At 41.3% G+C, this 26,769-nt stretch overlaps 1 protein-coding gene across 2 annotated transcripts in view; it reads left to right on the top strand.

The window, feature by feature from the left end:
* Nucleotides 1-26,769, top strand: part of GMPS (guanine monophosphate synthase) — a 32,618-nt gene that overhangs the window by 395 nt on the left and 5,454 nt on the right. Inside the window, exons 1-14 of one of the 2 annotated variants that reach the window (XM_030028024.1) lie at nt 721-861; nt 6,800-6,981; nt 10,581-10,695; nt 12,242-12,339; nt 13,371-13,474; nt 15,200-15,393; nt 15,700-15,865; nt 17,469-17,620; nt 18,265-18,438; nt 19,991-20,096; nt 21,135-21,250; nt 22,254-22,379; nt 23,535-23,650; nt 25,357-25,487. In XM_030028024.1, coding sequence (XP_029883884.1) covers nt 835-861; nt 6,800-6,981; nt 10,581-10,695; nt 12,242-12,339; nt 13,371-13,474; nt 15,200-15,393; nt 15,700-15,865; nt 17,469-17,620; nt 18,265-18,438; nt 19,991-20,096; nt 21,135-21,250; nt 22,254-22,379; nt 23,535-23,650; nt 25,357-25,487 — 1,807 coding nt within the window. In that variant the 5' untranslated portion in view covers nt 721-834. Of the gene's footprint in view, nt 1-720; nt 862-6,799; nt 6,982-10,580; nt 10,696-12,241; nt 12,340-13,370; nt 13,475-15,199; nt 15,394-15,699; nt 15,866-17,468; nt 17,621-18,264; nt 18,439-19,990; nt 20,097-21,134; nt 21,251-22,253; nt 22,380-23,534; nt 23,651-25,356; nt 25,488-26,769 lie in introns of those variants that run through there. The other variant, XM_030028026.2, reaches the window with a different exon arrangement.

Consider the following 26,769-nt stretch of genomic DNA (forward strand, 5'->3'; position numbering starts at 1 on the left):
GTCTCGCTATTCCTCCCGTTTTAATGCTTGAAGTATTCTTCCATTTCTTTTTTATTATTATTATTATTTTCGAAAGACCCGTCGCAGCCATAACGCAATTAAAACCTTTAGAACAAAAACTGCACGCTGGTATTATCCCTAGGACGGAACTGCTCGGCATCCGACGGCGAGACCAACTCCAGGAGCCGCCTGACTTCTCGTACTCGCACCTTTCCTCTTTTAAGTGCGAAGACTAATAATTTTAAAAGCTCCGAGCAGGGTTTCCCAAAACGTGTTGGGAGCGTTACCGGCAGACTGCCATCGATGCCGTGACTTCCCTCGGTGTCTTTTTTTAAGAAATTCCACCCGAGCAGAAGCAGAAGGTGCGCTTTATCCCAGGCAATACTGACGCACAGATAAAACGCTTGTCGCAAAGCCTCGATCCCGACCTGCGTTTTTAGCCTTAAAACGGACTGAAGCGAGCCCCGGGACCCCCCGTAAGCCGGGCTCGGTTGAGGTGGCGGGGGGGGGGAGAAGCGCGGGGGCATTAAACCCGCCCAGAGCCGGTCTCCGTGACCCGCTGCGCACCCACAAACCCCCTCAATCCCGGTTTCTGACCCCAAAACCCGCCCGGCCACCGCGCTCCTCCCCTTCCGCCGGAGCGGAGCGGGGCCGGGCCGGGCCGGCTCCTCCTCCCCGCGGCGGAGGCGCAGCCGGGCGGCATTAGCTCATCGCGGCGGCGGTTCCTCACGACCCTTTCTTTCCCCCGCTCCGCCGCTTCTCCCCGCCTCGGGGCCGCCCGCCCGCCCGCCGCTTCCCGCCGGTCGGAGGCGGCGCCGCGCCCCGGCAGCCCCCATGGCCCTCTGCAACGGAGACGCCAAGGTCAGTGTCCGCCGCTTCTTCCTCCCCCCCGCACCCCGCCGCGGCGGCCCGCTCCGGGACGTTGTCCGCCGTCAGGCCCCGCTTTGTGCCGCCGCTGCCGGGCCCGGCCCGGCCTGGGTTGGGCTGGCTGCCGCCTCGGCCGACGGGCACATGGCGCGGCGGGGCCTGGCCTTCCCCCGGGGCTGCGGGCGGCCCTGAGGCGCGGAGCAAGGCCGGCGGCGGGCCGCGGAGCGGGGTCGGGCGGCTGTGGGTGTGGGGACCGGGGGGGTGGGCGGCTGCCCGCGTCCCCTGCCCTCTCCGCCCCCCCCCTCCCGCCGCGCTGCTCTGCTCGCTCGGTCACAACAGCGGTTGCTCTGAGGAAATGAATTAATTTCGCCATCTGGATTTTGATAGGTTTGGGTTTTTTTGGGTTTTTTTTTTTTTTTTAGATGTTGGCTCCTGGTGTGGCCGAGCCCGCCTGGGCCGGGTCTGTTCGGTGCCTTGCACGGCCTGTGCTACCTCTGAGGTAAAACCGAAACGGGGCTCCCCGGGGGGACGGCCAGCACCTTCCCCAGCAGCTAGCCACACCGTTCGGGGCGTCACGTCCCGGGGAGAAGGGTCGCTCCTTCAGCCGGCTTGGGAGAAAAGTCGCTTCGCTTAATTGCCGCAGAAGCGGGCACGCTTGCCCGCACCAGCCATCGTGCGGGGCCCGCTGCCCCTGTCCCGGTGAACCCCCCCCCCCCGGGATCGTGCCGCTCCCTCAGCATCGCCCTGTGTCCGGTTTGCAGCGACGGTGGTAAAAGATGTGTGTTGGCGTAGCTGTTGCGTGCCGGCGTGACAGAATGACTCATGTGCCATCGTGAAGTTGAAGTTTTTTCTTGACAATGCAACTTCTGAACCAAAACCCTGCAAGCTGGCTCGAGCTGCTCCTGTAGTAGGATAAAAGCCGCCTTCTAGACTTTTTATCTAGTTTGCAAGAAAACGTGACGCTGAGGGGTTTGTTTAAGTGCACGGTTGGTCCCTACTTAAGTTTTCTGACACACTTTTCCCTGACCATCGACACAATCTCCTCTCCTGGCCAGGGCTGCTCCTGAGGGCTCCTCTTCTCCGGGGTGGTCGCATCCAGAGCTAGCTGTGCGAGGACGCGAAGCTCGTCTTCCACGAGCCCCGCTCTCGCAGGAAGCCGGTAACGAGAGCTAAGGAGAGCGGTTTCCGCAGGGGGCCAGGTCCCAGCGGCCATTGGAAATCTGCATGCAACTTATGTAAATTAAAGCTCGTTTGAGACAACGGGTTGGGGGCTCTTGTATCAGTGTCGGGGATTGCCTGAGTTTGAAGGAGTTACTTTCCTGTTACACTTTGAAAAAACATGAGTAAGTGTTCTTATACCTGCTTAATTTTAATACCACGGGGAAACAATTAAACTCTTGTAAAACCTGTGCTGGCTTGAAAGTGCCAGATCAAGGCTCCTGGTTTAGGCTTGTCCTAAGTTATGAGTGTGGGTGAAAGCTCAGGGCTGAGGGCTCGGACAGAGGGGACCGCTGCTGCAGACTGGGCTCTGCCAGCTGTTTCTTGGTACTCCAGAATATGACTGTTCTGTATGTTAATGTGTTTTTATAAATTGCATTAATGAAAATCCTGCGAGCGTGTGGGTGTGTGAAATGCTGAAAAACTCCCTGATTCTGCAGAATTGGGCTGTTAGGAACCTGCAAACTTAGTTTAAAGCACTAGGTAGGTACACAGAGGAATAAGATATGCGGTGTCCTTAGCTAGTAATGCAAGCCTGATGGCAGGTCTCCTACCACAGCTCGTTATAGAACTTTTTTTTTTTTTTTTTACACCCCCCCCCCCCCCCCCCCCCCCAAAAAAAAAAAAACAGCAGCGATGGAAGCTTTTTGTCTTCCAGTGTTACCAAGTGGTAGAGCTGAAATGATGGATCAAGGCTGACCCTTGCCATGGCAGTGCAGTCAGAGGTGGCAGTGTGGTTCAGGTGGCACTTGGGACCTTGGTTCCAGGTCTTGGGTCTGTGAAACAGCGGGCAAACGGCAGTCTGGAGATACAGCATTTTGATAGTGTAATCACTTTGTTTTGTCAGTCGTAGAGAACAGTAGGAATTGTTCACATATGATGTGGGTTTTGGGGTGACTTGTGATTTAAATTAGCTGAATATAGACTTCCCCCCCATTTTTCTCTTGGCGTGCACAAGTTCCGTTCTGTTTTTAGTCCCACTCTCGGGACATCGGAACGGTGCCTCTGTGTGCTCTGCCCCAACGCCTAAACCGCCTTGGACAGCTGTCAAACCAGCTTCGACAGAAGTTCTCAAAAATAGCAAGTTCTCCAGATTTTTGTGAAAATAGACCAGGAGAAGACAAGGAACTCTAGTTATACCCCTACTGAGGGGAAAAAGAGCTTTTATTAGAAACTGGAGAATCCCCACTAGGAAGAGGTGCTGGCTCCATAAACCCTGTCCCTGCAGGAGCTGGGCTGTCTGGTATCCTCTTCATCTTTCTCCTGGCATGCGTATGGTATACAAACGCACGAGCTAAACTGATTTGTTGGCTGCACATTGACAGCATCTGTTCCTTTTTTGATTTTATTAAATGAAGTTTCCCTTGTTAAATTTGGGTTCAAAATCTCTAGCCTTGGAACTGTGCCTTTAAATAAATAAAGCCAGATCCTGTACTGACTTACCGCCTTTCTCCTTCCTCTTTTTCCATGTGATTTACGGTAGCATTTCTATTGGGTTCTCTTCAGACCTGAACCTCCTTACAGTTCTACTTAAGCTCAAAAGTAAAGTACAAAAACTCCTCTGACGCAGTCTGTGTGGTAATGGTTGCCTGCATTAACTCCCGGATGGGGTTTGCATGGACGTACACTGGGGAGGTGCTGCAAGGTTGCCTACAGCAGAAAAGGACAGTGGGCAATGCTCTGTGTAGTACTAGGAGAAAATTATTTCAGCCTGTAGTTTACTCTAAGCCCACATCTAAGGGAGCAGTGAGTTATTAGGCTACTAACTGAATGATTTTTTTTATTTATTTTTCTGGTGAGGTGCATGTTGCCTTGCTCATCTTAACATGTTCCCCGTAAGGAGATCTGTGTTGCTTGATGGATGCAGTGCTTTTACTGGATTTTGTCCCAAATGCCCTTAGCATCATTTGAGGAAAAACCTCTAGGCTGGGTTTGGAGATTTTTGGGAGGGTATTAAAGGGCTCCCAGTGAAACTTGGGCAATGAGCTATTACTTGAAGCCGCAAAGAGTCATCTTTCAGGGCCACGTAAACAGCTAAGGAGTAATTCTAATGTTGATGCAGTTATCTGTGAAAGTGTTCCTCTGATCATTGTGCAAGGTGATGCTATACATGGCAAGGGTGAAGAAGCAGGGGCAGCTCAGTGAAGGGGTTTGCCAGCTCGGGAGCCCAGTGCTTGCATCTGGGTGACTGCAGTGCAGAGGCTTGTCCGGTTCATTCTTGTGACAAAGGGGTATCTATCACTGTCCTGCTTTTGCTGAGGAGAAGTAAGGAAGGTGCAGGTTCATTTGGGATACAGACCTACTTATGCCACCTTACGCAACGTTTCTCAAACTACTCCCAATGTAACTTTGAGCTCTTTTTGTTTCACGTGCATGTCTTCCCCCCAGAGCTGTTGCTTGGGCCCAGCTAACTACACCTTACTGCTCAAAGGAGCTCGGTGCCTTCAGGGTAGGGTGCTGAAAATGAGATTTATTTACTAGCTACAGATGTAAATGCTCAGCCATCGGTCCAGCTGAGCTGATGCCAACAATAACTTGGGTTTAGTCTTTTTTATTGTAAAGTGTAAAAGCTACCTTCACAGAGTTGTACTGCTTTCTTACTCCTTCTGCAGGTTCTTAGGGGTGGTCTGCAGGCTGGGAAACGCTGGGGTACAATGTGCTGTAGCACTGCTGGCAGGTGGGACACGTCTGTGCAAGGGCTGGCTATGCACCCGTGGTGTGCCCGGGGGTCTGGAGGGGACTGCTTACGTCCCACCCTGGTCTCTTGCAGGTGGAAGTGGACAATCTCAGACACTAAAGCCGAGAGGGCTGCAGAGCTCTGTCCCTTCATGGTACAAGCTACAGCACGTGCTCTGAAACAATTGAAGACTTTTAATAAGAAATAGCACTGCAAGGAATAGTGTTTGCCACAAGATGGGATCGGGAAAGAATAAGGATGTTGGTCTTTCTCGCAAGAACTGCTAATTTAGAAATTGCTAGGTGAAAATGCCCAGAATTACTCTAAAAGCGATTCCCTCCCTTCCACTGGAAGGGAAGACGGTTCTGTTGACCTCTCTCCATCTGACCGGGGGATTTGAAGGGGTGTTTGCTGCTGAAGTCTGCTCTCCTCCAACACGTGCCCTTTTTGTTGTGTAACCCAAGACTAAAAAGTCATGAAGAGCTCCCCATTAGGCACACTCAACTACCAGCTGAAGGAAAGAAATTAAGTAACTGACTTGAACCTGGATTTAGGCTTTTGAGGGATTTAGTACTGTTTTTTCTGCTTATGTCCTTCAATTTAGATAAAACCTTTTCCAGCTAGTGTGAACTTTGGAAGTTTCCAACATGCTTGCTGCCTTTGACTAATTTGAAGATGGTTATCTGAGGTGTCTCTTGGTAGCTGAGAAAGAAAGCTCAAAGACAGCCTTTGCTGTGTATTTGTTGGGGAGAATGTGTCCCAGCAGGATGATGCTCTCCTCCAGAATGACCTGTGGTTGATGTGGGGGTGATTATCTGACCCACATGGAAATACCGGGGCATACTGCAGGCTGCCCCAGCTTCCTTTGGAGCCTGAGCAGCAGTGGTGGGAACCTCCTGCGAGCCCCAGGTCGAAGGATGTGTTGCCTGATACAGACATGCAGAACAACTCCAACGTGCCGTAATTAAAACTTGAAATGGTCATAAGCTTCAAGGTGTATTTTGAGGCAGTGTTTGCTGAAGTAAAACCCTTCCCAGTTTTTCCTTCATTGAACTACATTGGCAAGGAAACAGTGTAAGCTGTAAGTTAAGAGGAAAAACACTCCCAAAGTAAGCAGTTTCTTTAAGCAGCAGAGTTTTTTCTGCATGAATTTCTTGGTGTCTTACAGTGCAGTTGTGTTCACGTTCTTCCTTGAAGATCCTCCGACAAGGACACTTCCATGGAATAGCTGCCTCTTTTCACAGTTTCTTTTAAAAAAAAAAAAAAAAAAAAAAAAAAAAAGGAAGAAACTTGTCCTTGTGTTTTCTAGCTCTCTTTCAGATTTAGCTGAAGTTGGCCAACCAATTCAAATGTGACGGGGTCAAAGAGAACCGTTGCTTTGTTCCGATGTGCAATCTGCTTGAATGCTGCATTCAAAAGTTAGGGTTTTTTGTAAAACCATTTAGCAGAGACATTTGTTCTCAATTTTTCCTTCTTATTCTCGCCAGGAGGTAATGTTAAGTGAAAGTTCAGCATATGAGGCAGTGTGATGGGGGAAAAACATTTTTCTTCTGACTTTGCACTGTCCTGTTTTGCTTGAGAAAAAGGCACATGCTCTTAATTATCATAGGGTATGCTGGGTTTTATAAGGAACTGTAAAATGGAAAAAGCCGGAGCGGCTGTAGCGGTGAACAGGACATATGACTTCTTATTTATGGAAAGCTCTGCCTTCATTAGCTTATTAGCATTTTTCTTCCCTCATTTGTACCCTGTTTGTTTTGGGAGATGGGGATGTCACGTTTGTGTGGCTGCTTGGGAGGGATGTGCTGTGTGTTAATGCATAGGCCTTTTATATTGCCAGTGCATCTACTGGTCCTTATAAACGTGAGGATTTTTTCATTTAGAAGTTTCTCTGCTAGTCTTTATCATTTTAACTGTAAATTAACACATAGGCAACCTTAGCAAGCTTCGCAGGCGTTAGTTGTTTAAGAGATGTGGCTTAAAGTCTGCAGTCTGTGATGTGTCACCATAAAGCACTGACGTGAGTGATGTTCGCAGCCGGAGAACGCCGGAGGAGAGCTCAAGGATGGGCAGCGCCACTACGAGGGAGCCGTCGTCATACTGGATGCCGGAGCGCAGTACGGGAAAGTCATAGATCGTCGGGTGCGCGAGCTGTTCGTCCAGTCCGAGATCTTCCCTTTGGAAACGCCAGCCTTTGCAATCAGAGAGCAAGGGTTTCGGTAGGTCCTTTCCTGCGATGCCTCTGCCTGGATGTTCTGCTTGTTCTCTCCTTTCAGTCTAATGGTATCTCTGGAGGTTGGCGGAGCTGGTAATTGCCTGGGTTTTTATGTGCAATAGCTTTCATTGTAATGATCTTAATGATTGCATCTTTAGCTTACCCACAGAAACACCTGAGTGTTGCTGGGGAAACTTGTGCAGTAATAGAAATTTTGTATATTTGCTTCTTAATGTCATTTTAATCATTGCCATTTGTAAATATAATTTAAGAGGTTGCATTTTAAATATGTATCTGCAAAAATTTAGATGATCTTGCTGTTCTACCTGTTAAACTAGGGTAGCTATTAATCAAGAAAACAAGTTTTCTGAGTTTCTAAAAATTATTTTCTTAGTTGAATTTAAAAAAAATAATTTAAGTAACTTGGATACTGAAGATATTGTGGTAAATCATGCCAAACTGTTTCTGGGAAGCAACTAAAAATACTACCTGAAACTACCACTCGTTTGCAGCAAGAAAAGGTTTCACAATTTAGTACCTTGTACATTTCTTTTTCTTGTTTTATTAGGCTTACCAGGGTATGCTTCTCTTGTGTGTAGGGAAAATAAATACCCTGAAGTCTACAAATCATCAAAGACCTTGCTTGTCAGTTTGGTATAAATCCAGAAATATGGTGCATGTGTGCTTCTCAGTTGTGCCCGACAACAGATAAGACAGTGCTTTGCTGCGGAATTGCGTTTTTCTAATCAATGATAATTAGTGAACCAGTAAACAGTATATTTTGGTAAGTCAAATAGGAACTTATTGATCCCTTCTGAAAACAAAGAGAACGGAAAACCCAGGAGCTGCTGGATCTATCAGGTAGCTGTTGTGTGAAGAATTTCTCTTTCAGAAATGTTCTGAAAAATACCTTTTCTTGTCAGATCTTGTTTATAATTCTCCAGCAAGCAGGTCTTTAAAAGATGGACATACCTAATTACTGGTTTAGAAAGAATTCCTGCATCTCCTGTGTGTTGGATTTGAGGTGTAGGTCACAGTACTAGTGATCTTGATGATTTTTGTCTCAGGCCTGTGCGATATTGATGCAGGTTTGCAGAGGGAAGACTTTTTTCCCCTTTTGTTTTCCCCAGTTGAAGGTTCTTCAAAGTCTTATGATTAGACCTGTTAGACTTTCATTCCAAATAATTGCTCTCTAAAATGTGGCAAAACCTCTTCATTCAAAAGGTCACTTCTCAAGGTTACGGTAGTGATTTCAGGTTATTGGTTACCCAGATTGGTCAATAAGCTTTGTGTCCACAGTCTCAGTCAATCATTTGCATCCAGGAAAGCTCAACAAATACTGACACCAGCCTTTGGGTGCCTTTATTTAGTGACCACTGTAAAAATGAGTTTGTGGTTTTACAGCAAGATTTTGATATATATTCCACGTGCCATGGGAACAGTCAGGTTTCCTTGTTGCAGCTCGTGCATTGAATGGGCCGAGGAGCTGCACTTTGGTCTGTGCTAAGGTTTGAGACGGGCAGCAAGACTGAACATTTTTCTAAATTGTATTTACGTGTTGCGTTTAAAAAGCCAGCTCCTCAGTTTTCATAGTTTCAGAACAATCTTTAGTGAGAAGTTTCATCTACATGTGACATAAGCATTAGCAGTTTCCACAAGATCCTGGTCCTGGGCTGAGGAGGTGCCACAGCCAGGGGCTCCGCTGGTGTTAGGCTGAATTCTGGCACTGTCTGAGCTCTGGCGTGAGTCTTGAGGTTGGGGTATCAATGCATGCATTTTACTCTTGGTATTTTGACGTGGTTCCTGATGTGCCTTTAATCCATTGCAGATAGGCTTTCCAAAGCTAGGTCAGGTTGTTTTGGAAGTGGTTTAAGGTAAAGCAGAGAAAGGTATATTCATACCAATGCAAGAAGGTATGTAAGACTTTACATGGGGTTGCAATAAAACTCTCAAAATCTACATCCCATGCTAGTTTTAATTTCTCCTGGACAGTTGAGAAGATGCAGGTTCCTCTCTCACCCTCAGCTCAATTTTTTTCTTTAATACTTGGGCACATTGGATAACCTGTCTGTATTCCATGGGATTTTAATTGGTATGGAAAAAAGCAGATTTTTAAGACTCTGCTTCTTGAATAGGACAGTGTATAACTATTTTGACTTCTCATAAGAATGTTTGATTTGTAGGTGTGGCTGTATTTCCTCTAATATTAAATAGTGTTCTATACATATGGCACTTAAGCAAATGCTTTTGTATGTGGAATTATTATAAGCTGTAATACCACCAGGCATTAAGAGTTTTCAGGCTCTTTCTAGCAGCGTCTGGGTTTAGAAAATTCATCATGTCTCCAACTTGAACAGAAGTGCCTGTACATGTACAGCAGGTACTAGTTGTCAAGATTGTTCAGTGTAAAACTACACCTGTGTCAGTTGTATGCTTCTTCAAAGCTCACTTGTAGATCCCAACACACAAAGAAATAAATGCTGCCTCTTCGAACTCGCAAGCCGCTGTGCTTTGGCTCTGAGGGGTGCACCCATCCTGCCCTCCACCTTGTCCTTTGTGTTGAAATGAGGAGCCTGGGCTGGGGAGGTGGAGGTGGGCTGCAGGGGAGATGTAGCTGTGTGTCGGTGGGAGCAGGTACCCTGCGTGACTGCAGTTGAGAGGTTGCATTCGGTGCGTGGGCTTGTTACTACATGATTATTTCTGCCGGTGGTACAGATGTTGTAAGCACACTGCCCGTTTCTGCTGCTTAAAAAGAGAAAAATCCTATTGTGTCAGTACTTGCATGACAAACACTCTAAATAATGCTAGAAGAAAGCTTTAGTGGATGCATTTATTTCCCTGTATGCACCTTCTCTCTCGTCCCATTTTGCATTTCTTGCTCTGCATAACTAATTTGATGTTCTCTGTGAAATAAACAGTACATGAGTCCAAGGTCTGGTACACCCGTGTTCGATCCTGGGCCGAGGCCAAAAAGCATTGTCCAACTGGCCGGTGCTTCTGCAGTTCACGATCTTGCAAATCATCATGGTTTGCAAAAGTTCTCTCTTCCCCTTTGAAAAGATTTAATTTTGTGTTATAGTGTGAAATGTTAGCTTCAAACCATACATGCTTGCATGTATTGGACTTCTAATTCACAACCTGTTGCTAATGCCATTTCATTTCGTAATCAGGGTGGATTAAGGGACATTTTCTCAGCAGCTCTAGAAATTTTGGAGTCTGTTTTTTGAATGCAACTCCCCTCCAGATGGCACAGACGTCATGAAGTATATATATCTTAACGCTAATACTCTGCATTTGATCCTAGCCATTGTGCTTCTCTCGTAGTTGACACTTGGCTATGAGGAATTTAAAATACAGTCACTTTTTAAGATGGTTTGTATTTGACTTTGTTTAAACTGATGAAATACTTTTCTGGTAAGCTGCTGAGTTTGACAGCTGTAGCATAGCAAAGTTAAGCTATATGTTAGGGTATGTGTGGTAAAATTTATGTTAGAATATATAGAGTTCTAAGAGCATTATGAGACAATGTCAATGTTTAAAGTAAATAGATTTTAAAGTAAACAATACATTTGAGTTAATGTTTTCTTTATCTTTTGTCTGCAGAGCTATCATTATATCTGGAGGACCAAACTCTGTGTATGCAGAAGATGCACCATGGTTCGACCCAGCAATTTTTACAATAGGAAAACCAGTTCTTGGAATCTGCTATGGCATGCAGGTGCTGTTGAGAGATGTTTGTCTACAGCTGTCTTTTAGGCCTCATTTCTGATACTAACTGAAGATGAACTGATAAAGGACCTGCCTTTCAGATATAAGCAGTATGCCATGTATGCAAAAGATATTTTTAAAGTGCTAATTGGTAAACTGAGCATACTGTGTATTCTTCTCTTGGCTCTGCCATATCAGTAGCATAAATGGTTTCTCTTTGCTTCTTTTGTCACAATAAATGTAATCTGGCAGTCATTAACTAATTCTGTCTAGTTGGTATTGGAAAATGTGCCCCTCATGTAAACAAGTGAAATAGTTTTTCCCTTTTGTTTTCAAGCGTGGAATGTTTCTAGCATAGTTCTTAAGAGTGCTTAACACCCCCACCAACCCACCCCCAACACTTACATACCTTAGGACTTAGTAGTGATCTTGCAGTGATGAGCCGAGTGAAGAAACAAACTTCCAAGGAGACAAAGGATGGATTAGGTGTGCGACTTTTGCTTGTGCATCTTGTTTTTTTTCCAGGGTTAGTGATTTACTAGGCCTTCAGAGGTGCTGAATAATGGCTGGAAAAACTCCTTTAGAAAGGCGGGTAATTACGGAAACAATGTTGGCACTCCCTGTTCTAAAAGGAAACGTGTGTTATATTAAAATGTGCCTTAAAATGCCAAGCAAATTGAAAACCACGTTAGCTAGCCTCAAGCAGGGGAGTTCCTTAAAGCTGACTTTACGGAAATGAATCAAGTCTGTGTATTAATGCACTACTACTTCATTATAAAAGATTGAAATCAGTCAAGTGCAGTAAGGATAATATCAAACTGGGTCTAAAACAAAGCTGTAAATCTCTGAAGATTAAAGTAGTTGGAAGGTGAAACTCTTAAAAATATTTTTTAAGTTGTCAGTTACATTTGCAAGGAAAAAAGTCTTTAAGACTTCTGAAATCTAAAATGCAGATATCCAACTCCAAACAAGAAGGTGAGGTTTTAGAAAGAAAAAAACCTGGCTGAGAATTTTACTACTCTGATATAGCAAGGATTATTAAGAGTCACAAAAATAACACTGAGGGAATAGACTCAAGTTTTCGACTGGTTCTCCAGAGCTGAGGAGCCAGATTTTGAGAAGTTTAAGCCTATCAGAGGGCCCTTAACTTAAGAACAGATAAATCAGATTTTTGTTCAGCAGCTTAACTGTTTTTGTGATAACTGGACTCAGATACTTAGCTGATTTGCAGAGCAGTAGTGCAAGTAGATGTACACTATTGAATATGCATAATTTTGCAAATCTCTACCTATTGTCTGCTGTTGTGGATTTCTGCTTCTCATGTGTGGCAGCGGTCCCCAGCTATGCTGACAGAAGGTCGGCAGAAGGGAACAAGCCTAATACAGAACTATGGTTAATTTTGAAGAGAATTCTTATCATTTGCAAAACAATATATTAAATGAGTATAGTCATGAAAAACTAGGTTGGTATGTATTGGAGGGCTAGAGCTGTTGTCAGTCATAGGCATACTGAGGTATAAAGTGGTACTTTCTCATGTAGTATTTTTGTTTTGACAGATGATGAATAAGGTATTTGGAGGTACGGTGCACAAGAAGAGTGTTAGAGAAGATGGAGTGTTCAGCATTACTCTGGATAATACATGTTCACTGTTCAGGTGTGTAGACATTTTAAGTTATCAAAACAATATTGGAAATACCAGTCTGGAAATTGGTGTCTGGATGTGAGAGGAAGCTTATTTTAAATAAAATAGTGACATTGCACCCATGCTCGTCTGATAATTTTTCATAAAACTTTTATAGCTGTGTTCATGAGTAAGCGAGTTACTCGCCTAAACAAATATTTAGGCATAATTTCTCAATTGACTCTAGAAATGCAAATATATTTGCTTGGAATAGTGTGTAAACCCCTTATTTCAAAGTAGTACATCTTCATTGAGACACCATAAAGTGTACCACAGCATGAGAATCTTTATGTTAAGCTCTTGTCTTCTGCTGTGCAGTGCATTACTCTTGTATTGGTTGGCACCATCCAATTTTTGAAAGGCAATAGAAAATCTGAAACCATTCATTTTCTTCCTTCCTTTAAAATTGCTTTGTGATGTTTTATAAAACCAGAATTAGATTTCTTGGTAGTTTGTCAATGCCTCTCAAGTTCCTTGTAATAATTCTAACAGTTTACTCATACCCGGCATTCCAATTTTATTAACTTTCTGCTGTAGGGCTACTGCAGAACTTTATACCCTGCCTAAAGTCTGAGGTGCCAAAATTGTCCTCAAAACACGTAGTTTTGAGCAAGAAAACTTCACTTCATTGAAATAAAAAGGACTCCAAGTGTCCTGATTGACACTAGATGGCTCTACATGTCAAAGAGGGGGTACTTCAACATTGGCATGTTTATAAAAAAACCCACCCTTCTGAATTAAGATAAATCACCTCTTGCATGAAGGATGTATTGTACAAGAACTTATGTAGCTTCCAACAGAGGCATCTCAGAGTTGGAGGTGACTGTTTCTGGGAAGGAAATCCTGCATATATTTCAAATGTGCCTGGTCAAATGAGATCTGCTTTTACTGAGATCCCTAAGGGCTTCTATTGGAAACGCAGGTAGTTAGGTCTCTGTTCTTTTTTTAATTGATTCGGTCTCTGTTATTTTTTTAATTGATTCTAGTTTTTAATCTTTGTCTAGGGGCCTTCAGAAGGAAGAGCTTGTGCTCCTCACTCACGGAGATAGTGTGGATAAAGTAGCTGATGGATTCAAAGTGGTTGCACAGTCTGGGAACATTATAGCAGGTATTTATTTGGTCTTTTGACAAAATTGAAATTGTCTTTTGATAGTACTCATTAAAGGAAGGAATATGGCAGACAGTAGTTAGACCAAATGGGAACAGACTATCTCTGTTATTTAATTGCCAAATAAGTGAATTGTTTTTAACCATTTCTGGTACGTGTTTGCTTGCATCTTGTGCTGTCTTGATAGTAAAGAAAGAAATAGACTTCAAAGTGAACGGTCTTGGTTTTAAATCCATGGTTTAAGGAAAATTTAACTTTATTTTTACAGTTTATGTTATTTCAAAGTATGCATGTGTTGTTTCTCTTTGAAATAAAGTATTGTGTGCCCTTAAGGCAGGGGAGAAGAAGATATATACTGTAGCATGCAGCATAAGCAGTGTTCGGTTTTTGCAGTGTAATAGTACAAGTCAAACATTGCTTAATTAATAAGGCTTGATCAACTTGTTATTGTATTTAATATTATTGCATGAATATTCAGTTGAGCAAAAATAATGTTGGTACTGAAAGCGGTGTTTCAAACGTTATACACGGATTGTCACAGAAAAATATAGGACCTTAGAATTTGGTTTTTGAAAGCTACTCAAATTATTGAATGCTAAACAGCCTCTTTGAGTCTCTTCCCTAGGAGATGGGAGACCTGGAGAGGTCTTAAGTTTGCTGAGCCCCTTAGTAAGATCTCAAAGTATTCACCTGCTTTATTTTAAATCTTTCATTTAAAAAAAAAAACCAAACAAAAAAACCCCAAGCTTGAGATACTGCTCTTAAATCAGACAGGTAACTAATTTGAGAAAAACTGACCTTTTAAAAGATTTAAAGATGTCTTGTTATGGAAGGTTTCTTTCCAAACTACTGTTAAGATTAGGTGGAGCATTTATTATATTCTGGCTTGCCTTCAAAGCGGTCTAGAACTCATGCCTACTCAGATCGCCCTATAAATTGTTTTGTAATATAAAGTTTGCTGCATCCAGTGTGCAGGCTCCACCAGAGCGCTGATATCTTTAACACCGCTTCATGGAGGCATTAGAAACAGAGTTGTACTGTTCCTATCCGCAACACTTTCCTGTGCCATTTCCCGTGGGCTCTTACAAAAGCCTATGGCTCCTTGTGCCTAAGCAAGCAAAGAAATGCTGGTAAAGTGGTAGCCAGGCTTCCACCAGCAAAAGAAAATACAGTGATACAGCGCACCTGGGAGCCTAATGCAGGTCAGTGGAATTAGCCAGTTTCCTTACTGTTGTTTTTTAATCCCAGTCTGACCAACACTTACTTGGTGCAAGGTGCAGTATTGTGATCTACTCAAAATAACCCTCCAGAGACTGTTAAGGAGGAGAGCGGTGGTGCTCACCAACGTACCCCTGTAGGGACACTTGCACAACTTCACCAGCACAACCCTTTTAACGTGGATGCAGCTGTGTCAACATGGCTTGGTTGCAGGATTGCATGAGGTATCATGTGGTGAGGAAAAAATTAATGTAATTTATCTCCTATTTTCACAATGGTTTTCCTAGGATGTCTGAGTGTTTTCCTTGGTTTCTGAGGGATTGTGTGTTCTAGATACGTAACAGTACCCTTGTTCCTAATCTTAACCAGAATCTTTAGTTTTGATTGGTGATTTGTGCCAAAATGTGGCAGAATGAATCACTCAAAGTGTATGCTTGACTTTCTTGGGTATGCACTTCACTTCCAATTTTTTTTTTTTGTCATGCTCATTTCTTCACACCAATGAAGGCATAGCAAATGAATCTAAAAAACTGTATGGAGCACAGTTCCACCCTGAAGTTAGCCTCACAGTGAATGGAAAAATGATCCTGAAAAATTTTCTTTATGATATTGCGGGATGCAGTGGTACCTTTACAGTGGAAAACAGAGAACTTCAGTGCATTCAAAATATCAAAGAGAAAGTGGGCTCATCAAAAGTCTTGGTAAGTAGATTGAATTGAAGCTGAAAGATTATTTGCAAAAGCCTGACAGAAACGCTAACACTTACAGTTACTCGGGTTAATTTGAAAAGTGCAGAATTGTCATGAGTTGGGTAATACATTAAATAGGTTTTAGAAAGTTTGCACAATTGGGTTGATACATTGTTTGACTACTTGTTTTCTTCCAAGTCATTGACTCTAAGTTGATAGTGTTCTGATCTTCATAGTTGTATCTGAATTATTTGTTAACACTTCCCCCATAGAGAGCTGACCAAATTTTGTTGTTTTTCCTTTTTTCCTCATCCTTAGGTTTTACTCAGTGGTGGTGTGGACTCAACAGTGTGTACTGCTCTCCTGAACCGAGCTTTAAACCGAGATCAGGTCATAGCTGTACACATAGATAATGGATTTATGCGCAAAAGAGAGAGTCAGTCTGTGGAGGAGGCACTCAAAAAGCTTGGGATTCAAGTTAAAGGTACTATAATTTTGTTAAACATGCCTGATACTACTAATGACGTGGCCAGTCTCCTAAAATGTACATTTAGTGTTTTGTTTCATTGATTCTAATTGATCTTCGCAGTTCTCAGACTTTATGTAGCAAAGCATGGTTGCTAATTTGGAACTACCTAGGCCTATTCACAAAATTTCAAACCTAAAATACTAAGCCTTACCTACTTGATTGGAGCATACAACGAACTGACCCATCTCTTCAGCTGTTGAGATGCAATATCTGCTGTTGGGGCACAGCAAAGCGGTGGATATGTGCCTCGGTCACTGGTGCTCAGTCACTTTTCTGCCGATGGTCGAGTAATCTTTTTCCACTGCTGCAAAACTCATTTGATTGCAGTTTTCTTCAGTGGCTTGGTTAGCAGTCCTCCACTGGGGCTTTATTTCTTGTCCTGGATCTCTTTCTTTTTAAACTATGAGCTCATTTGAGTGATTGAATGCTATTATAGCCAAAATCACTTTTTCAAGGCTTTTTTTTTTTTCTGTTCTCCTGGCTTCTAAAGAGGTGCATTTTAGTTGTTTTTGGAGTAGCTTGTTGAGAAGCAATACAGTACAAGAGAGTGGAAGGTACCTTGTCATAGCTGATGGGAAGATAGAGAGGTTTTTGGTACCTGAAGTACGAGGAGGTCAAAGACGACAAATTATGTATGTCTGAGTTGAGCAAACAATGAGACCTCCTTTATACTGCCCGGCTGATTTATTTCATGAGTAATAGCTGCCTATTCCTGGGGCTGTGCGTAAGTACTGTTGTCAAATGCTTCTCTTGTGTTTTGGTCAGGAAGCGTGGCACTAGGTGAGCAATGCTTTCCACTAGCCTGACAGCGTGAAACAGCGCAGGGAGCCTGCATGTTAGTGTCTTGCAGATTGGGCTGCAGTATCCTGATGCAGCAAAGTCTAAGCTTTGTTCCGCACGCTTTTTCTTTTTTGTTGGTTTTTTGTTTGTTGTGGTTTTTTTGGTTTTTTTTTTTTTTTTTTTTTTTTTTTTTTTTTTGTGGAAAATCTATGTCTTATTCTTGCACTCTGTAGACCAATAAACCTGGGCTCTGGCAGGCTGCCAGAGTAACAAATTGAGGGAATCCCCTTGCTGCAAATGCTCCTTCAGTAGGTCATGGAGTTCAGCGCTGGTAAAAGATGCCAGAGAGCCTCCTAGCTGATCTCTGCATGGAGAGCCTCTCTAAATTAAGAGGCATAATGTACCATGAGTAAATAGTGCATCATTTAATTTTGGTTGCAGAAAGGCCTTGGGGGAATACCATCCTGTAAACTTTTTAAATAAAGCAAGTAAATTATAATCTAAGAGGAGAAGCAAGAACTGAACTTTCACATGGTTGCCTAGTCTCATAATATGAAAAAAATTGCCCTCTAGTGTAGGTTAATAAGAGAAATAAAATGCTTTTGTTACAATTAATTCTTGAGGTATTGAACAGCCCTATTTTATGCAGTTAATAGTCAAAGGACTGGAATGATTTTTATTTTCTTTTTTTAAAGCAATAGAGTGAAACTTATTTTTTTGCAACCTTGCATAAAAATCTTTACTGGCTTTGCCAAAAAATTCCTGTAATTTCATGCAGTGGTGAATGCAGCTCATTCATTCTATAATGGTACAACAACTCTGCCCATCTCGGATGAGGACAGAACTCCACGTAAAAGAATTAGCAAGACCTTAAATATGACTACAAGTCCTGAAGAAAAAAGAAAAATTATTGGTGACACCTTTGTTAAGGTAATGTTTATAATTATTTGTTGGTTGGTTGGGTTTTTTTAAATGAAATGATTTCTAGATACATCTTCTATGTCAGACTGTTTCATTCTAAAGCGCTGTGCCCTCAGTGGCATCAGTGGTCTTATAAGTTGTGGATGACCTAAAGAAGCCATTGGTATGTTACCCTAAGCCTAACATTTTTGGCCATCAGTCAATGGTCACAACATGGTTCACAAGCATTGTACTAGACCCACCATCATGTTTAGATACACTATATTGGTTGGCCATTCACTGCTGTTGTATAAACTTTGTGTAATGTTTTTTCACCAAATTGATGGATAATGTGAATTTGGGCATGGTTCTGTTGCTTTGCTGAAGATAAGCCGTTTTCCATCTGTCAGCTACCAGTGTTGGTGATGCAGGGAGAATATAACATTTAGCGGTGATATTCCTGTAGTGTGAAGATATTCTTCCTGTTTTCTGTTCAACAAAATACGGGGTTATAGGACTATTTCAGCAGTGGGCTAGTGTCATAATTAGTCTTCCTGTTTGTTTGTGCTTTTGCAGTTCAGTAGCATTTGTTGGGCAATCCATTACCTTCCTTTAGACCTTTGACAACCAAAAAGTAGGTCAGAACACTTTTCTTTTTTCTCTCAACCTTACAGATTGCCAATGAAGTTATCGGAGAAATGAATCTGAAACCTGAAGAGGTTTTTCTTGCTCAGGGTACCCTCAGACCTGATCTCATTGAAAGCGCTTCCCTTGTTGCAAGTGGTAAAGCTGAAGTCATCAAAACTCATCATAATGACACAGAGCTGATTCGAAAGTTAAGAGAAGAGGTAAATGAAAAAGGATACACTTGCATCCTTCTGGTTCTCACAGATGTGAAGCTGAGTATCAAAAATGAACAACTTCTGTGTTTTGCTAATATAACTGTCCCATGTTGATGGGACCCTATTCTGATGAGGCCCTTTAGATTCTATTGTAATATGTTGCAATTTATTACACTTCTTTCTAGTTGCTACATTCTCAAAGTAGTCAGAACTGCTTGAGTATTGTCCAGCACTGGATACTGAGGAAGATGTGGGCAGATTGAACGTGGATTCATTCAGTGTGTTCTCAATGGTGTTCTCAACCACAAGCTGAAAGCTGTTTCCTCACCCTTTCACTTTTTAATCCTCAAAACAAACCTGCATCCTAGTAAAGAAGCAGGGCAATACCAAATGCCTTTAGCAGGAGAGTAGTTTAAGACTTCTCAGATAACTTTATTACGGTTCAGCTGGAATTCATGATGTAATGGGTCACTTACTCCTTCTGTTGTAGCTTGTTCTGAACACTAGTCAATGGGTAACCTTTAGGTAGTGGTAGTCCAGATCTGGCACATTATGGATTCAGGCAAGAGCGTTGACATTACTATAGTGAAAAGATAATCAGCTGCAGTTGAGAGAGAGGGCCAAAGTTCTCCTTCTCTTGACCCTCGAGTAACATTCAGCATTGCAAGCATAGTACTCTCCTCTCAAGAGAAAGCATGAGAATAATACATTTAAATGGTTTGAAATCTAGGGATAGTTCCTTCAGGTACCTATAGGGATGAGTTCTTTCTGTTCTTATATAGCTTCTCCATCACGTTTCTAGTAACCTGATGGGCTGTCTGCCAGCAGTGTGCTGGTGGCACACAATCTGTTTGCCAGTTGTTAATTTAAGAACTCACAAATCTTTCTGAAATGGCCCAACAGGGTCATCTATGGTTGATGACCAGGAGCTTGAAGATGATATGAACACAGGAGGTTGAACTTCCTGAAGATAAGCAGCCCAAGTCCTGTCCCTTTGATTGCACTCCCAATTAGTCTGTTTAGTCCAAAGTCCAGAAAAGCTTTTTGAATGCCTTTCTCGTGCAGAGCTAAGTTCTCTAACTGTGTTGTAAAATAAGAAAGAATCAACACATGAGACATCACCTAATAACACTGTTGGAAGCTGCTCAGTTGTTAGTTAAGTGCCCAACCATAGGAGAGAAAGTAACCATTACTGACCCATGCTTCTAGTACTGTACAATGTATTTTCAAGGCTTTTAGATTGGTTTGAACATCTAGGGAAGGGAAAAACAGTCTGAATTTCTGAAGACAATCAGAGCAGGCTTGACCTACAGCTGTATCTACACTGGTTGGGCCATTGATGCTTCTGGTGTGAATTTGAACTTCCTTGTCTTAGCCTCTGTCCTGCAACTGTTTTTCTAAAGCCTGCATTCACGTGTACTTCTCTTCCAGTGTTTATGCAAGTGTTGGCAGCTGATGCTGTGAACAGCAGGCCAGTGTGGCTGCCGTAACCTAAACATTTGAGGCTTCTTGTTTAAGTATGTAAGCTGGAGTGTAAATTGCTTTTTCTTTTTTTAAGGGTAAAGTAATAGAACCGCTGAAAGACTTTCACAAAGATGAAGTACGAGTGCTAGGGAGAGAACTTGGTCTTCCTGAAGAGCTGGTTTCGAGGCATCCCTTCCCAGGTATGAGAGTTGGTCTGTGCTACTTAGTGAAGGGCTATGGATCACATCAGTATTGTTTAGAATATACTTAACCTGTAGAATAAATCAATGTTGTAGCCTAAAACTTGCATCTAAACAGGAAAAAATTTATGGATTTATTAGTTTTTACTTAAGCAGGATCTTTTTTTCAGGAAGGGAACATTTGAGAGCAGCTTTATTATGTATAGTGATTAAAGGAAAAGTTTATAATTGAGTTGCTTTTAGTTGTATTTGTTTCTTTTTAGTTGTGTAAGCCAAAGCAAGAATTATCGGTGAAGTGCAGCTGAATGCTGCCTGGGCTGTCAAATGTATCTTACTTGAAATAATGGCCTATATCTGTCTGCCTTTCTAAGGGGCATTTGCTGTTTTGAAAATGATTGCATGGAGTTCTCCACCAGAAAATGTCAAGACATATAATATAGCAAAGCCCACGTCCTTTTAAGGGGGTTATGTTTTTCTGTCCGGGTGTTTTAAAATTGTCCTGCAGGGTGTGTAGTAGTTGCTGGCAGAGCACGTAGGCTGTTGTGCTAATGCATCAGCATCACATGAAATGCAAGAAGCTGTCTTCAGACATTTCCAGCAAATTACATGTGGTTTTGTATTAAGTAGCTGAAAGGTCAAATAGCTGTCAAGGGTCTTTTAAAAACAATGGAGACTCAACTGTATGTTATAACCAACTCTTTCATCCCAGTTGCCTAGCAAAGGGAAGGAGGAGGTTCCTGTTCACTTTGGCTTGCCGTCCGCCACACTTCATCACCACTAACCACTGCTGTACACAACCAGCCAATTTAAGGTTTAGGTAAATAATGCTTAAATGTACCAAACAGAAATATTGTTCTGGAATAAACTGCTTGTGTATTTTTTTGTCTTGTAGGATGTTAAGACAATTGAAGTGTAGGTACAATGGCAAAGCATACTGTACTCAATGACTGACCTGCTGTTGCAGATGCTGTCACACTTTTAGATGAAAGTCAGCTTTCCTGTTATTTAGTAGAATGTTTTTTCAACTTTGTATTGCAGGTCCTGGTCTAGCAATCAGAGTGATATGTGCTGAAGAACCTTATGTGTGCAAAGACTTTCCTGAAACAAACAACATTTTGAAAATAGTTGCAGATTTTTCTGCAAGTGTTAAGAAGGTAAGAAAACTGCTAAATTCTAATATGCATAAAAGTAATATGATTGTTCTGTAGTGGCCTGCAATGGGGTTAAGGCTGCTAAAAGTTTAAAACTACCTGTTTGTGCTCTTTAAGGAATAATGCATTCCAGTACAACTCAATTGAAGCTGTTCAGTATAGTACAGTAGAGTTTTTAGCACCATGACTGGTGCAAGCATTGAACAATTTCTGGAAAATGGAAGTTTATATACCTTTCAAATAGTAAATAAATTCTGTTTCAGTTAAACTTTGTGCAGATGAGACTTTTGGAGGTACTTCAGATCACATAGTACCAGGAGAAGATTTTCCCTCCCTGAAATAATTGTAACTTTCTAGATTTGCATGCCTTCACAATCACTGAATGTCTAAATGAAAGAGCAGGAGTGAGGAACTAGTGCTTGCCAGATGTCCTGAACAAAAACTTGGAGTTTTTGATCAGTGATGTTTATGTTCTCAATCTCTTAACTGTTATGACCTTTGTGATTATTGTAAGCTCACTTGAACTAAACTGCAGGGGGGTGAAAAGTCATTAGCAGAGGCCTGCTCTAAGGTGTAAGTTCAAAACAACTTCCAAAACTTTTTTGGTAAATACTGAAGGGCGAGTATTTACATATGTTTTTCCTTTAAAACATATTGAATTGTAGTGTAGCATAACAGGCTATTGCTTTGTTCTGTATCTGAAATAAACAACAAAAATTAAATGTATAGCTCTGTGAAAGAGAGAATGAGCATAGGAAAAGAACTTCACCTATGGCCTTGGAGAGCTTCAGCTTAAAATACATACAGTCTAATCAAATAAAATTGCTTTTGCTAAAATTTAGTTGTTAAATGAAAGGTATTTTTTAAATAGTTCCAAGGGGTAAATGTAGACTAAATTTAAGCAAACAGCTACTTAAATAATAATTTTATTTGCACTGTGTAAGTTCTGTTTGAGTGCTTGGGGGCTTTATTTAATTAACATTTATTTTTCTGCATCATTGCATAGCCACATACTTTGCTGCAAAGGGTCAAAGCGTGTACAACCGAAGAAGACCAGGAGAAGCTGATGCAGATTACAAGCCTACATTCACTGAATGCCTTCTTGTTACCAATCAAAACTGTGGGAGTGCAGGTAAATGGATTAATTCCAGGGATGTTGTGAAAGCTGCTTCCTAGCAGTGTGGCAGGCTGCAGTGAAGCATAATAATTGCTGCTTTAAGATTGAAAATAAAGGGCTTGACTCAAGAGCATAAACTTCAAGTGACAGTGATACCTATGTTATTGTCATTTGTCAGTACTGGTGTAGTGCAAAAGTGTCAAGATATCTGAATAGACACTTGAGTAAATGCCAGGTATTGTATTTGAGGATATTGTTAAGGTTGAATGATGCTGGTCACTTACAGACAGTTTCTTCATGACATTCATAATCTTGTAGACCTCTGCTGTGATCCTGTTGCCCCTTTAAGGCTCAGGAGTCCTACACTAAGTTGGTCAAAAAACCCCTGCTTCCTACATTTGAACATGCTTGTTGCCCTTTCTCGTGCTTTTTTGAATTGTACTGTATCCTTATTTTTGAGAGGAAAGGAACCAGAGCAGTGCAGGCTGTTCAGGATATGGACACACTTGAATCTGTGCCGTGGCATAGTGTTTTCTTTCCTTTCACTCCTTTGCTAATGCTATGTGCATTTTTGTGGGCTGTCCTTTAGTGACAGAAATACAAACCAAATACAAATGCTGAGCTGACATTCTCATGGTATTGTGTGCAATAACTTGGAAGATTTCTTTACTGAGTAGTCATAGCTCTAAAGTACCTTTCTTTGCACTATCAGTATTGAATTACATCTCTTATTATCAGCCGCTTAATCTTGTGTGTCACTTATGGAACTCCGCAGTCAGCTTTTGTTACTGTTTTAAACAGCAGTGTCATCAGCAGATTCCTGTACTTTGTCACAGGCCTTCCTCAGATGGTGTCATGAAAAATACCAATACAGTTAATCCCTATGTTCTGGTCACCTTGTAAGAATCTTTCCATTCTGAATCTTTTCTTTTATGCTCTCTTGTTAGCTCATGAGAAGTCTGTCATCTTACTCTGGTTTTTTTATTCACTTGGTATCTCTTGGCATACTGATTTCACGAGCTTAGTGTCTGCTAAATGTTGGCACAAAATAATCTACAGGATGAACGGGAAAGTATTGTGAACTATTTTGGCAGCAAAGTTCATGTTCAATTTTTCTTTGATTCTTTTTTTTTTTTTTTTTTTTTTTTTTTTTTTTTTTGTAATTTGTAGGGTGACTGTCGTTCATATAGCTATGTTTGCGGCATCTCTAGTAAAGATGCTCCACACTGGGAGTCTCTTATGTTTCTTGCCAGGCTCATACCACGCATGTGCCACAACATAAACAGGTAAGTATTTTGAATTATCTTTATTTCTAATGATCTACTTAATATATGGAAGTTTAGCATACACAAGCATTCTCCTGTTTAATCTATGGTAGAATTTTTTTATATGTTGGACAGGTATATCATACAGAGGTTAGAAATACACAGTAAATCAAAACATAGGTTTATTTTTGGATTTACTAACTTGAAAAAGAAATTGATAGCCTATCTCCTCATTTTTTTTTTAAGCAATTGATTTTAGACAACATCCAGTGTAACTTATGCAAAAACTTTTTTGAAAGATTCCGAGTCTGCTGATGAGTTGTGCTGTTATGCAGTACTTTTTTTGCTTTGTGTCAAAAAGGAAATTTACGTGGGATTGTCAGTTCTAATGGCACATAGGAGAGCTCCAAAGCTGGGCAGTTTCATCTTAATTGAGCTCTCTTGTAAATATGCATTTTCTAGCTACTTGATTCCATAACTTTTTTAGCAGATGAAGTTGCTTAGATACCAAATCAGTTCTGGAGAATGCATGTCCTCCTTGCCTGGCTGTAGACTTTCTGACAAAACTGCTTATTATTGCTTATAGCAAAACTTAATTTTGTCATATAAGTGACCCCTACTGAAAGAGGTATTATTCTTAAAGCCAAGATCTTGCATTGCAAGATACTGCTTTAAACTAAATGCAGAGGGAACAAAAGAAGGCATAAAATCAGGATTGTGTGTGCAATTTCAAAGTATGTGCTGGATTTACAGCATTGCTGTCTTCTTTAAGCTCTTTTGGATTTAATACTACCCTCCTGAATATACCACATCTCAGGGAGTTCTGCTGTACCAGGGTATGTTTTCAGAATCTTTCATTGCTGTTTATAGGGACGCTGAAGCTGGCAGTTTGAGGAGTGCGCTGAAATAGTTGGTCTTCTGCCCAGCTATGCTTGCAGACTTTATGCTACAAACAAAAATACAGAATGTAAAGCTTGCATATTTTTCTGCTTTGGATTTTAGACAAGTATTCTTGGTTTGTATCTACAAACTCAAATAACTTGCGTGAATACGTTGTAGTAAATCCTTGTATGAGGCCAGTCAGACAATATTATACTTTGCTTTTTGTTCTGCAACCTATAAAACACAATGAATGAGATTAGAAAGATAAAGCTGATATGACTGGTTTGAATTCGGAAGATATTTTATTACAGATGCAGTTCTGTAGATTTATAAATTGCAGTGTTAGTTCTCTGTGCTGAAAACACAGCTATTCATTAACAATAAGGTTTGCTATTTAATGGTATTTTTTGGTGGTTTCCTATTAGGAGAGAAGACAGAAATCGTAAGCACTTATTAAGTAGCTTTCTTAGAATAATTTTAACTTTTACTAACATCAAAGTAAAATTGAAAAAACACCCTTTGTGATACCGCTGAGTTAGTATTTCTGGTTTTTTCAAAGGATTATTCTCTTGAATAAGTAATATTGGGGCTGTTGCTAGTCTCTAGCAAACCAAAATAAATTAATACATCTGACTTCCAAACCTAGCGTGCATGTCACGTTTATAGAATATATATGCATGAAGTTATATTAAGCTCTAGTTAGTAGCTAAGGAGCAAAATGAAATATTAAGCTTTTTTCCTAGTTTTATTTTGTCACTGCAATACTGAAGATGCAGTCTTCAGGCAATCTGTTTTATTCTATGTATGCAAAATGTGTTTTTTCTACCATCCTGTTTGTTTTCCAGAGTTGTGTACGTGTTCGGTCCACCGGTCAAAGAACCTCCTACAGATGTCACCCCCACTTTCCTGACAACAGGAGTCCTCAGCACTTTACGTCAAGCTGATTTTGAGGCTCACAATATTCTCAGGGAGTCTGGTAGGTACTTCGCCTTATCCCATGGATTAAGGTCTTGTTTCAAGATCCCTTCAAATCTAACTGGGTATAGTTATAGTGGTACTGTCAAAATCTACAAGATTCTTGAATTATCTCCAAAAAAGTGATAAATTAATGGGATGACAGGCAAGAGCCTTTTCTGAAAGCTGTAGAAGCTGATAGCTGAAGGACAGATATTGCTAGCCTTTCTGCTAGCAGAATTAATTCGAAGGGATTTTGGGGGATTGAGCCTTGCCTCTGACATGTCTCGAAGCTCAGAGGTGTGGTGCTTCACTGCAGTGCAAACTTCTGCAAAAAGTACTTGTTAGCCCAGCTGAAGGTTGGCCGAATTACTTCTCTTTGATCTCAGTCATTAGTAGTTACCTGAAGTAAATAAACTGTGTAAAGAAATATGACATAGTTTCTAAATAATGGCTTTTTTGTGGAAAGAAGGGAGCCTAAATACTAAGTTTCTAATGGTGATGATGCTCACTACCTGTGGTGGTTTCATATTTCTTAAAGTAAAAGCTGCATTTGTAAACCCAACCACTTCAGGCTAGCAGCTGGTAATACTTCAAACCCTTAACATGCAGGGAGCATTTAATACCCTGTGATATGGTACACAAGCAGAGTCTGGGAATATAGTAGTTTAGTAGTTCTGAAGTTCAGTGTTTTGTTTTTTTACTTAATTACGTTTGAAGATGCAGTATGTGTGAGAAGCAGTTCATCAAACTTGCCTATATTTTGTATAAATCAAGTTACAAGGGCTATCTCTTTTTGAAAATACATACTCTTTTTGCAAAGTTGTCTTTGCATAATTTGTACAAAAATAGCCTCAAAAGGCTGAGGATAACACTGTCAATTGTGTTTGTAAAACTGTAGATGTGTCTTGTTAACTTTTGGTGACACTTGGCTTTGTGTGAATGAATCGCTCCCAAAAATAAGACTTGTCTTTTTCACTAAATGATAACTGCCTTTGTACCAACAGCTCAGGCTGGTGCTAGCAGAGGGTGAGAGCCTGCATCTGTGTTAGACTGGCTCTGCAGGCTGCCACACACCTGAATCTCAAACTTCTAGATCATTTAAACAGTGAAATTAGGGGGTCTGTGTATTGGCTTTCAGAAGGAGGTATTTTTAAAAAAAAAAAAAAAAGTGAGAGATGATTGTCTGGAGTTACCTATCAACCACCAGCAACAGGGATACTTAAGAGCTTTCTCCTAAATATGTCAAAGACGCAGAGATACTTGTGAATGGCTCTTTATTGGGCTTGATTCAGGGATAGATA

Source organism: Aquila chrysaetos, chromosome 10, assembly GCF_900496995.4.
Source record: "Aquila chrysaetos chrysaetos chromosome 10, bAquChr1.4, whole genome shotgun sequence".
Classification (NCBI taxonomy): Eukaryota; Metazoa; Chordata; class Aves; order Accipitriformes; family Accipitridae; genus Aquila; species Aquila chrysaetos.